The sequence below is a fragment of the Limulus polyphemus genome, unplaced genomic scaffold (assembly GCF_000517525.1).
Source record: "Limulus polyphemus unplaced genomic scaffold, Limulus_polyphemus-2.1.2 Scaffold952, whole genome shotgun sequence".
Classification (NCBI taxonomy): Eukaryota; Metazoa; Arthropoda; class Merostomata; order Xiphosura; family Limulidae; genus Limulus; species Limulus polyphemus.
The window spans coordinates 307,459-320,704 of record NW_013666562.1 but is presented as its reverse complement, the minus strand read 5'-3'; the positions used below and the strand labels follow the sequence as shown (position 1 = coordinate 320,704).

Genomic DNA, 13,246 nt, shown 5'->3' with positions numbered 1-13,246 from the left:
TTACAGATTAACTAGCATCTGTAAAATTAACTGTTTGTGTGTAAGTACTTGTCCGTATCATCAGCTATGAAAATTAGAAAATATTTCTTAGTGAACTATTTTAAAAAACAATTTAAACTGCTTACATTTATTGTATATTTCAATTACTGATTTTTATGTCTTCCTACATTCCTGTAAAGCTATTTTATTTTATAGAACTGTAAGCTGACCTTTTTTTTTGAGTCTAAAACACCACATTCAGTATCATCATATTTACATTAATTTATGTATAATAGAACTTTTTATCATATTTTAAGGAAACTTACTTTTTTAAATCTTAATTACAATGTTTAATTTAGTATATGTAATAAGTTTTAAACCTGTTTTACATCCATATGTATATTTTTTTTACATTTCTTTTTGAAGACTTTCTTTTCCCATTCAATCTATTATTTAGGCCAATTTGGCCTAATGTAAACATGGCCAAACAAACAGCAAACTTGTTGACGAAAAGATACTTGATATGATCAAGTGCAAAATGATCAAATTAAACCTAACAATACTGAATCTGATCTTGTTTCACCTAAAATGTTTATTATCCTATCATATTGCAGTAACATAATTCACATGTAATACGAAATGATAAAGTAAGTGTTTTGCAAGTTTGAAGAGAAAATTAAGACTGTAATTGTGGCAGAAGTTGTTCACAAGTTTTTTTATCTTTAGCAACATATCATCAAGTTAATGACTTCTCACATATTTCATCCAATATCCAAACTATGTTGAACAAAAGAATTCATATACACATATTTCACTCCTATGGAGTTTTTCCATTCCAAAGGATAAGTTCAGTTATTTTTGAAGTATCACCTCATTGTTTATAATATTAGTAATTATATTAGGCACTCTTTACACTTAACCTAGTGTATATAATGGTATGTTACATATGTATATATAAATTTATATATGATAAAAATTGTATCAATAGGATACTGCAGTTAATAGGATTCATGCCAGAAATTGCAATTAAATATTATTGAAAAACGTATATTATTACCATATAATTTTAGCACTAAATATTATATGAGAGTTATGATTTAAATAGTTATAAAATGTGAGTGTTAAATCTAATATTTTTGAAGCCATAGTTTATTGCAGATTTGCTTACATAAGTGTTTATGAATCATTTGTTGTGAATTGGTGTAATGTTACTCGAATCTTCTGAATTTTTCTCGTTGCTTTGAATGAGTATTGTTGCATCATAACGTGTCATTGTTTGTAGAAGGTTCCAGGGCTCAGTTGGGCAATATATGGGCAAGTTAAGTTACTGAAAGTAAAAGTTGAATTAAACTGTGTGTCAGTTTAGCTGTAATGGGAGATTTCTAAAGTGAGTTTCACAGTTTGTGTTGTAATAACAGATATAAAGAAGAAGAATTTGTCTTGTCAAAGGGTGTTTTAAAGTAATTGAACCCACCTATGTGTATTTTGAAGAAAAAGAGACATTTATTTAAAGCTCTGGATACAACTGTGATAACAAATAGTATAACGAATTTTTGTACATATCCTTGACTTGTTTTGAATATATTATTTTAAAACAAGTGAATTGTTTCTGCCTGTTTATTTTTGAAATTTATTGTCAACAAGTCACAGACACTTACTGTAAAGAATCCGTCCCTATAAAACCTGACACATATAATGAAACAGCATAAAACAAACATTCACTTGGTCAAGAAAAAACAATAGCATTAAATAAAGGAACTATAATTTGAGAAAGGTAATTTGTTGTGATTTGTTTGCTAATTTGGTGAAATGTAACAAATACATATATTTTCTCTTAACCTTAAATTTTAGCCATGTTTACCTTAGTTAAAAAGACAGAAACTGCCAATCCTTGTTTTGTTCTCAGAACTTAAATTTTACACAGTAAGCTCAGCATTTACACATTTTATATCTACAAGGGTACAAGTTAAAGTTCATTGTTACATTGTGTGCTGTCATGATTATCCATAAAATGTAATAATCTTATTTCAGTTTCTCAAAACAATATCAATGTCAAAATATTTATAATGGAAACTAAACTAGAGTATATTTCTCCCTCAAGGGACTTGAGATTACGTCACCTTTTAGGTCCTCGTTTTGACTCAAGAGATGGTGTGTTTGACTGGGATTATAACATGAAAATACTGAATAAAGGTGTAAGTTTTTTATTAACTTAAACTAAGGATATTGTCTATAGAAATATATTATTTTTTGACAGAAATTTTATATGTACCTTTTCAATAGTATTTCCTGTTATTTAATGGTGACAAGATTTTATGTGTGAAACAGTATGATAGTAGTACAAATTTTTGATTGTTGCTCTAGGATTGTTCATAATTAAGAGTAATAATTTATTTTAAACATTTTGAATAGAATTATAGTTTCAGAAGAAACTTTGCTGAGTTCTGTTGATATAAGATTTGCTCCATTTTAGTGATCACCAGACTTCTTTTGAAGAAATGATGCAGAAACGTAAAACATATGTAAGCTATTTACTCTTATTAAAAACTTGAACAGGAGAAATGGTATCTCTGATTTCTGTTGATTTAAAATCACCTTTAGTTTAGCAATCGCCAGACTCTGTCAGGTCTAAACTCATCCTTATCTTGACTAACTATCAAAAATAACTATTTTAAAGCTATAGTTCTAAATCTGCTGTCATTGAAAATTCTAAGGATGGTCCACAATGGTAAAAGCAAAGTTTCCATGTTATAGTTAGAAAAAAAAATACTATGTTTGATTAAATGAAAAAAACATTTTTCATTAACTTTGTATCAGATAACAGAGTTGAGGATGAGCAACAATTATGGATGTTAAATGTTATCTCAGTAATCTAAAACAGTTTATAAACTACTGAAAAAACTCACATAAATCATCCACAAATCATGCTATAAACCCAGAAATATATCAAGCACATGAAAAATACTGGATGTATACCACTTTTAAAATCAAGTAATTCTTGTTTACAAATTTAGCATACAAGTTATTTTATACACTGTACATGGAATCAGTTTCTGTCATATTTAAGAAATAAATTGCAAATAGACTGGAATGGAAAAGTTGATGCCATTTAACTGTAAAAGTTACAACCAAATGTTTTAAGATCCCGAACAATGATAATTATAAAATGTTTCTGATCTAACTAAGAATAGTCCAAGCTTTTTTAATGAGTTTGGTTATGGTATGATACCCGAGGCATAGTGTCAATTTTTATATTGCTGGGACTCTGCCAACATTTGTCAGACGTTTGACATCACCTTCAAGCTAAAGATCTCATATTCAAAATCTAATTTCCGTTATTTTTGTCACTCCATTTTAAATAAAGAAAATATATACACCACTAATTATTTGAGACTATTACATTAACACTAAATTTGAATACATATGCATTACTGAGAGAAAACATACAACTCAACTTCCTTTAAAGCAGACAGAGAAACGAAACAACTGGGTACTAAATAAAAATCACCAATGCTTAAAAAAGAAGTTTTAAAAGCATGTATCTTATAAACTTACTATATTTATAGCTCTACTGTAGGCCTTTTAAAATGTATCTTATTAAATGTTTTAACATCATATTCGTATGACTTAATAACCACATGATGTATGACAAAAACATTTCATCATTTAACGTTCTTACATCTGCTCTTGAATTGGAGCAGTAACACAGTGCCTGACTCCAGCTTCTGAGGGAGAGTAATAGAGTGTGTGCTAGCTGGGCAGCTTAAGAGCACTCTACCAGTGAGCATGGAGGTTCACAAACAGCCAAAGTGTTCTCTGACACTCTGAGAGTTTTGTTATGAAAGACACATAATTTCAGGTGTAAATTGAATAACTTATTTTTTATATACATATTTTTAGTTTTTGAAGTGTTGGTACTTGGCTTTTTTTTACTTTAATAATAATTGTAGTTAATTTGATAAACCTCAAGTTGTAATACAAGGGTAGTAATATGTTTTAGGCATCAATAATCAGTTCATCGGAGTATAAGTACTGGAGAAAAACAGGTATAGCCTTCCATTTGAGAGAAGGAGATTACAATGGGCCTAACAAAACTCTAACTTCGGAGCATGTAAGTGAGAAAAGATTTTTTTGCTTCTTTTTTATCAAAATAGAATGTATGCTATTATTAAAATTTAAATATTTATAAAAATTTTAATATAGTCACTCATACTGGTAAATACCATCAAATGTTGTAGCTTCTATAATAATATGTTGCTTAAGATTTACTTTCACTAATGTAAAATGGGTTATTTGTAGTTCATGTAATGTTTTATTCATGAATTCTCATAAAATTGATAAAAAATCCCTCCTAAAATTCATGGGAAAATATGGGAATTTGTGCAACTGCACGATGATGTATCATGCATCTAAACTGTCCACCAACAGAAGTGCAACACACCTCCTTTCAAAATTTGTTCCTGTACATTGATGCTAGAAATTTCCATTCTTTTCCTCAGCACAGTTGTGTCAAAACATGTTCATATTTTCTGAGATTTGCAATTTTGTCTCTACTATCAAATTGAAATTTTATTGAGTTTAACATACTCAATATTATTTCACAAATAAATATGAACTCCATTTCTACTGATGTGGGTGAAAGATTCCTCACACAGAGCAGTTGACCACCATTTCTGCTGACGTCCTTTCTCTGTGGGAGATGTGATGATCATCTTGCATTGTGTGGCAGTGTCCTTATGCAGCCAGTACCCTCTGTTATCTCTTCCACTCATTTCCTTTGCCATTTTTTTTGGGCCTTACATTGAAGAGGTCAATTTTGTATGCTTCTTCAACCCAATTTGCAGGAATACTTCTCTACCTAATGAATATCTTTCAACTTTCCCCATTTGTCCTTCTACTCATGGTTTCCTTTTTTCTCCCTGACCAGTTAGTTCAGTATTTAATTTCTGTAGTGCATATTGGTGTATAGAAGACATATTAATACTGACCATTTAGTTCAGTATTTAATTTAAGTTGTGCATATTGGTGTATAGAAGACATATTAATACTGACCATTTAGTTCAGTATTTAATTTCTGTAGTGCATATTGGTGTATAGAAGACATATTAATACTGACCATTTAGTTCAGTATTTAATTTCTGTAGTGCATATTGGTGTATAGAAGACATATTAATACTGACCATTTAGTTCAGTATGTAATTTTAGTTGTGCATATTGGTGTATAGAAGACATATTAATACTAGAAATAAATAAATAACCTTATAACACCAGAATGTCAAGTGTCGTTGTTTCAAAAACTTGTATAAATATTATGGCATAAATAAAAGTGACTCTATTACCCAGTGAAACACCACTGAGTTGGAGATATAGTGTGTTGTCAAAACGAAAATATCCAATGTGAAGGATGAAATGTAAACTTTCTCTGACAGTGTCCATTGTCAGTCCGTACCTCTCTAAATTGTTTATGTGATTTGACATGAATTCACACACTACATTGATGCCATGCTCTGTTTGTATACATTGATAGAGAGCTATGACATCCAACGTAAAGAGTATTGTTATGTTGGTCACTAAGTGAGGTACATCATTGAGTAGAGTCACTTCTTGTGGTCCCTCAGTGGGACAGTGGTAAGTTTACAAACTTACAGTACTAAAATTTGGGGTTTGATTTCCCACAGTTGACACACCAGATAGCCTAATGTGTTTTTTCTCTAAAACAAACAACAACGCTTCTTATGTATCAGTAATCTCAGGACTCTTGCTTGTTATTTAACCTCTGTAAGTTTTTTCAATCTTTCTATATTGCTCAACATCCCTTTTCACAAATATAGGGATATCCATGGCTTAGGAATTAATTATTTATCTAAAAAAGAACACTGTCTCCCCTTATGTGTGATCCTATCTATGGAGGTTTTCAGTTAGGACTCTCCAATGTTGCATATACCTATGTGTTTGTCATAGACAAAAATTCACACTCTATGAAAGGGTGTTACCCTTTAGAAGTGAGCACAGAGTGCCTTCTGGTGACAGATGATGTCTTGGTGGGTATCTTTCCTACCTCTGTATGCATGGCCTTACATGAAATTAGAGATGTTAGAAACAGGAATTCTGTTATCACTAGATGTCTCAGCTGGATAAGCAGCAACTGTGATTTTTTCCCCCTATTTATTTATCTTTGGTGACTACTTAGATCTTTCTTTGGTTCTCCCTTAGTACCCATTAATTTGGCCAGTTGTGTGACTCGCTGGCAATTTTCAATATGGACAAAAAACACTACTGCCTCTGAAGTATGTCCTTTCATAATACCTGTCTGGGCTGCTCCCTTAAGAATCTTCCACTGCAGGAGTAGGACGTAGTATTCCTCCTACCTGATTATGCTACCACCTGCAACCCATTGTTGGCTCCACAGGTTCAATCCACCATTGATCACTCACAAAACTGAACCCTTTGCTTGAATTAAAGGGTACTATGGGTGAAGAAGTGCCCTACTGAGAAGAATGTCCTTTAAGTCCAGACTTTTTATGAGACTGGTATACTACATTCATTCTTCCTCAAATACAATTCTACAAATTATCTTCTGGTTCTGGATGCTGCTCAGACTCTTCTTTGATACATATTTCTTGTAGTCTAGATTATTATCTGGACTGTAACTTGTTCTTTTATATTTTTGGTTTCTTTCATGTTATTTGCTTCCCATCTCTATTACAGTGTATTCTGTCTTTCAGTATTTCAGAGGTAAGTCTACCTAATTTGAATTTTATATTGTTATCCTTAAATGAATTTGAAACAGGCAATCACACCTTCCCACAACTGAAATTTCATGACAGATGCAATTTTCAACAAAATTTAAATTATGGCAGGAAAGCAGAGCCCATATAAGTCACATGGAAGGTGAAAGAGTGGAGAATTATAGGTAAGTGACAACTGCTCTGCATTGTATAAAAGACATTTGGAAATTTTTAGTCACATGTTTTATTAACAGCATTAGTTCTTCAAACTCAACAGAAGTAAGTACCTGTTTGAATTCTAAAAATTTATAAATTAACTATTGATAATTTTCTTTACAGCTCTTCATCTACTTGCAAACAACTTAAATGTTTTATTTATTAAATAAACTTGTTTTCTTACTGTGAGATTATTAAAATACATGTAGTTTGCTAAATTTATACCTACTAATGATTACATTTTTCAGGAAAATCAGCAGTACATAAGAAGGGGATACTGGGGTGATGTCGTTTCTAGTCCATACCTTGCCTTTGGCATTGAGTGTGAAGATAAAGAATACCTAAAGAAATCCAACAACATTCACTGCAAGGTAATATAAGGTTTAGTTTTTGTTTGTTTTTCTTGTGTTTATTAGTATTTGATCATTATGTGTCACGTTCTTCTGTTATTATTTACTTGGAAAATTAAAAAAATATTAATCAATGAGTTGTTCTACTGTCTGCAGGGAACTCATCTCAAGCAATTATCATCACTGTTTCTTTTCATTGTGAAAACTTTTTTCTTCTTTTGGTAGACTGCACAGGATGTATCAGCAAGGAACGTAACAGCTATGATGTATGAGCTAAAATATTCCAGACCATATAAGAACTGCACTGAAAACATTTTTGGAGAAAGAGAGGAAAATCATAAGGGTATGATGTGCTCTGACAACAGCAATTAAGTTGATCTATTTGCTACTATAGTCTGAAACATTTAACATGATGTTATATTAAGAAAATTTCTTTTCGTGTATAACCTTACATGAACTTGTAAACATTCTGTCAGAAAGACTTAATCAAGAATTTTGTTGGTAACTCTACCCTGTACTGGGCTTTCAAATTTTAAGCTAGTATTCACATACACTATCATTTCCATTATGTTTAAATGGCTTGGTTTTTCTCTTTAAAATTAAATATTATTCATACATTGAACGAGTTAAGAAATTTTTGCAAATGTAGTTATTTCTCTCTTCTAAATTCAGGCCTTTTAAAAAAATGCAAAGTCTGCCAGTTTTTCAATGGTATAACAACAACAACAACACTAAAATGCTGGATAACATAATACTGTAAAGAATCTCTCTTGAATTAAAAAAAAACAACAGTCCTAAGCAGTTATAGTAAATGGCCAGAACTTGAAGAATGTATTTTAAAAAGAGAACGATTTTTGTCTGATTATTGATAAAAGTTAGAAACCTTTCTTTGATTATTCAAATTTAATTAAAGAACAACAGAGTTCTAGAATATTTTTATTGAAATATTGAACTCAAGAGCATGTTTTTTTCCCTATTTGTAAAAACTTGGGTGAGCATTGTTGCAGAATAGTTTTGTTCAGAGTTAATCACTTTGAAAGGATGCATAGTTAAGCTATTATGTTAACTTGCCACTTTATTAATACCTAGCCTTTTACCTCAGACATTTATTGATTGTACATACCATTGTAAGCAAGTTTGACTGGTCATGCCGTGTGTCAAGTGTATTTGCTTGAGGTCTATAAGTGCAGAGGTAGTCTTATCATGGGTATTCTGCAAGAGAGTTGGAGAAATAGGGATCTGATTTTCAAAGGAGTATGTTATCGTATTAGGTGCCTGTATAGGGAGCATCCTTATGAAAGACATCAGTCATCAGAGTCTAGCTACAGTAGTAACTGAAAAGTATGAGGATTGCCACCAAGAAAAAAAAAGTAGCAACCACCTGCTAGTAACTAACTGAAATTAAAGACAGTTAGACAGGCCTGTAAGTCACAACTAATAACATCTGTCCCAACTGACTGATTACTTTAACAATGGTCAAGATTTGACTAGCTCAGTTTGTACTGAGCAGAGCATTTTTTAAGGAGGGTATAAAGTGTTGTTTTTAGTATTGCCATAATGCTACATTTCTACTTTGATGGACAAGGAATTTTCAAATTGTGATAGTCATCCACTTGCTTGTGTTGATTCAGAGAGCATAACAGTGAATTCCAATAGGATATCTTACCTCTTCTCACAAAAAGCTTTTCTCAACTTATACTGCCCTCTGTTGGTGCGAATGTTTGCTTCCCACTAGCCTTGAAACTCCCACTTACCTTCATATTTGTTAACATGAGATATCTGCATGCTAACATGCAAGTTATCAGCAGCAACCCTCCACCAATAGGAGTGAGACTCATGAGTGAAAAACACATCCACAATAGGAGACTACCAATCGAGAATCTGTTAACAGCTGGTTTAACATACACAAAAGTTTTTACTTTCTTAATTTTCAGACTTCTTTTTCTATATCATTTGTTATTTCCCATTTTTGTTCTACGTGGAGAGTTAAAAATTATTATTATTTTTTTCTTCTCTCCTACTTCACTTTTGAGTTATGCACTCGCAATTTCCGGTAGTAACAACTTCAACTGTTGTAACTGCTGTAGCAAATTTACCTACCTATTCCCTGGAGTCCAAACCATTATTATCAGCCCATGAAGTGATGGCTCTAGTGTGTTGGGAATTGACCAATTTTGTGCAACAATCAGAACACACTGATGATGGTCCTATCATACCTTCTCAGGGCTTGATTGTTTGGGAAGAAGAGGATTTGGACAGCCTTTATCCCCCCCCCCTCCTGAATATGCCTCTCTGTTGCATGTTGTTTTGGGGGAATTGTGCAGACCTCCTTCACATTTTGTGGAATTGTTTAATCAGATATGTTATGTTCTGCCCTTATCTCCTGTTTCCTATGGTTTCACCCCAGCCCTTCTCGGGGACGAGCATTTGGGTCAATATTTAGTATTTCCTCCTTCTCCAGATATTGGGGTTCATGCGAGTCATCAGGGGAGCAACTGTGTTCGAGGGTCAGTATGTGTACTATGGATGAACATGCTTTTGCTTATCATTGTTCGAAATTTCATTATTTAGACTCACAGCATAAGGAATCGCTTATCCCATTGTTTTCTCATATTTATCTTACCCTGACTACCCTTCTCCATTCCTTACCATCCCTTCACCTTTTGTCTGAGGCTGTTAATTGCTCTCCTGAAGGGTTTTCTGACGTAACTTTGAATCTCCTTTTTTGCTACCATGGCATGCCTTTCCTCTTTGTTCGTGGCATTACAGATGTGGCTGCTCTGTTGTTGGGATCTTCTTGGTAGGGACACATTTTATCTAGTTTCATTTACCTTCCACCTCATTGTATGACTTGTGCATGGCACCTTTTTTGCATTAAGAGGTGTTTGGGGGTATCCCTCACTCCGAGACAAGTGGTGAGTCAGCCCGTTTGCATACCTCCCTATATCCTTGGCCTCTCGTTTATCCCACCAACCTGTTCATGTCCATGTGTATCCCCTCCCCATTCCCTGTCATTGACTATGTTCTCTGGCTAGAGCTGGTGGGGGCCAGACTCCTTTGCCCAAGTTAAAAGGTCCTTTGCTGTGGATCCATGGATTTTGAAAGTCATCTCAGAAGGTCCTCCAATTCTATTCACCTCTCCCATTGCCTCATAATCCCATTTTCTTTCATCCTTCTAGGGATCTCATTTCTTGCCAGCACCTTTCAGAGTCAGTGGAAATCCTTCTTGTCCATGCTTTTATTCTCATCTGTTTGTTGTTCCTAAAATAAAAGATGGGGGGATTGGCACCCAGTCATCAATTTGAACTGCTTCCTAGTCATTCCCAAGTTCACCATGGAGTCATACTTAGCTCTTCATTGAGGTTTGTGGATGACAAAGATTAATGTGTTGGATGCATATCTCTATATCACCATCTTCCCTGCATCCAGACAATAGTTTTGCTTTGTTCATCAAGGGTGTGTGTGTGTTTCAGTTTCAGGCACTTCCGTTCAGACTTACTTCAGCTCCCTATGTATTCTGTTGAGTAGTTCAGGCTTTTTCCCACCTGCTTCATTCCAGGAGCCCTCGTTTCCACCATTATAAAGATGATTGGCTTCTTCTTGCCTCTTCACAAGACAACTCTCTAATACATACTCAGTTTTTTCTCCAGGAAGCTGTCAGGGTGGATTGGCTTGTCAAGGTGCAAATGTCTGTTGTCACAACTGCACAATATTTGGTTCATTCTGAGGTGTTTTTCACCTCCCTCATCAGTCAGGCTAACCTTCTTCACTTTGGTTGAGAGCTATGAAACATCTTATATGCAGTATGTCATCCTCTCCTTTTCCTTTTGTGTGAGAGGTTCTCTTTCTTTTGGGAGCTTGAACTTCTCTAGAATCCCTCTTTCCTCATAATTGTGCCCATAAGCATTATCTTTAGTGGGTTTTGATAGACCAATGGGGCCTTGTTTGGGATCCCTTAGATGGTGCTCTCATCCTTCCTCTTCCTTACAGACTGAAATCACATTACCTTCCTCTTCCCCCTCCTCATCTGGAATGTCACCTTTTTATTGATTCTTCTCCTTCCAGTTGGGGAGCATATCTCAACAATCAGGAGGTTTTCGGGAGATGGACTCGTCCATATCAATCTCCTCAAACTTCTTGTAGTTTGTTGAGCTTTACTTCACTTTTTGTGTGCTCTTTGAGGCTAGTTGGTAATGGGTACACTCTGACAATTCTATAATAGTCTTGTTCATCACCAGGCAAAGGGACACTCAGTTGAGAGACCTCTGTTTTCAAACATTGGATCTTCTATATTGGGCCCACAACCATTGCATCATTTTGTTGGCATGTCATACTCCAGATGCCCTGAATCTTGTTTTGGATTGGTTATCCCATCCCAACAAATTTCTACTTATGGAGTGGTCTTTGGTTCCTTGTGTTGTAAGGGAGTTGCATGCTCAATGGGGTGTCCCAGTTTTGAATGCTTTTGCCACTCATCTCAATACACAACTTACCCAATTTTGGTCTCCTGTTCCTCATTCTTTGGCAGGGGAAGCAGATGTTCTCATTAAGGATTGAATTGGTCGGTACCTATATGCATACCCTCCTATTCATCTCGTTATACATGTCCTTGCCATAATTCAGACCATTCTTTGTCGTGTTCTATTGGTGGCTCTCTATTGGCCTTCTCGAACATGATTTCCACTGCTATGCCAGTTTTTGGTGTCGCCCCTTCCTATTCCTTTATCTCCAACACTCCTGTGTCAGCTCCAATCAGATGTGCATCATCTGTCCATTCTCACATTCCATCTTCATGCATGGCTCTTGTCTGGTCCCTCACCAGAAGGGCTAGACTTTCACAATGTGTGGCTTCTTTACTTTTGTGTCCTATTTGTCCTTCATCCATGGCGGTTCATCAACGTAAGTGGTACACTTTCCACTGTTTGTCTGTCTGATGGGATTATCATCCTTCTCATCCTATGGGTCCTCACATCACAGCCTTTTGATGTGGCTTTTTGAACCTTTGTCTTTATGTTCATTATATCGCCTTTCCTTGAAGTCCCATTTCCTGCACATGTTGGCATGCGGATGTCATTATTTCAATGTGTTTGCAGTTGATGTATGCTGCATTTTTTTCATAGTTCCTATGTTCTACTCTTTCCAAATTGTTCCTTTATGCCCAAAACTTTGGCTGCTCATGAGAGTAATTCTGCATTCACACCCAGTTCCCTTCCTTCCATATCCCACCTTTATGACCATTCCAGTCCTGACTGCCTTCTTTGCCTGGTCAGGGCTCTCTGATGGTATATGACATGCACTGCTCCCTTTCATGGTTCCCATTTTCTTTTATTTATTCCTTGGAATCATATCCTCTCTTGTGACCTTGGATTTGCCCAGTGTATTCTTCCCTTTCTCCTAATGGTTGTCGTCTTTTTTCATGTATCTTCTCATCAGATCTATTGCTTTACCTTCCCTTGGAGGACATCATCAATGCCAGTATGTAGACCACTCTGCATTCTTTTAAATCTCATTATCTTCTGTTTCTTTCTGAGTAGTAAGTACTCAGTTCATTTTATTTTCATTGCAGGGGCCTTTCTCTCATATTTGGATCCCACTCTGTGGAAATTGTTGCCTGATCGGGTATGCTTGTTCTAAATCTGCAGTGTAAGACTGATACTCATATAAGATATCAGATGATCCATGGCATTGACACTCTTCGTACTGTGGACCTGAGGTATCATTCCAGGTTTTGGTTGATCAACTCTGTGAAGGTGATCTCTTTGTTTTTCCGTGTACAATGTCATATCGCATAACCAGGTCATATTACATCCACTATTGAGATGGGGTGTTTTGCGAGACTATTAGTAGGTATACTTAGTGATCTTTTGCTTCATAAATGTGTTCATCCTGAACTGTACACTCATGGGCTCATATGACTGAAGCAGACAGGGATTACTGCCCATCTCTGATGATCCATGGCATTTGAGGCTCATC

The 13,246-nt window shown here is 34.8% G+C and overlaps 1 protein-coding gene across 7 annotated transcripts in view; it reads left to right on the top strand.

Moving 5' to 3' along the window:
• The window catches only part of LOC106461406 (dynein assembly factor 3, axonemal-like), a 76,008-nt gene that overhangs the window by 37,827 nt on the left and 24,935 nt on the right, over positions 1-13,246 (top strand). For 6 of the 7 annotated variants that reach the window (XR_002610972.1, XM_022388357.1, XM_022388361.1 and 3 more), the window contains 4 exons: positions 2,081-2,174; positions 3,980-4,090; positions 7,172-7,294; positions 7,499-7,616. Coding sequence is in view for 6 of the 7 variants with exons in the window: in XM_022388357.1 (XP_022244065.1) it covers positions 2,081-2,174; positions 3,980-4,090; positions 7,172-7,294; positions 7,499-7,616 (446 nt within the window). In the remaining variant the exon portion in view is untranslated. The remainder of the gene's footprint in view (positions 1-2,080; positions 2,175-3,979; positions 4,091-7,171; positions 7,295-7,498; positions 7,617-13,246) is intronic. The other variant, XM_022388360.1, reaches the window with a different exon arrangement.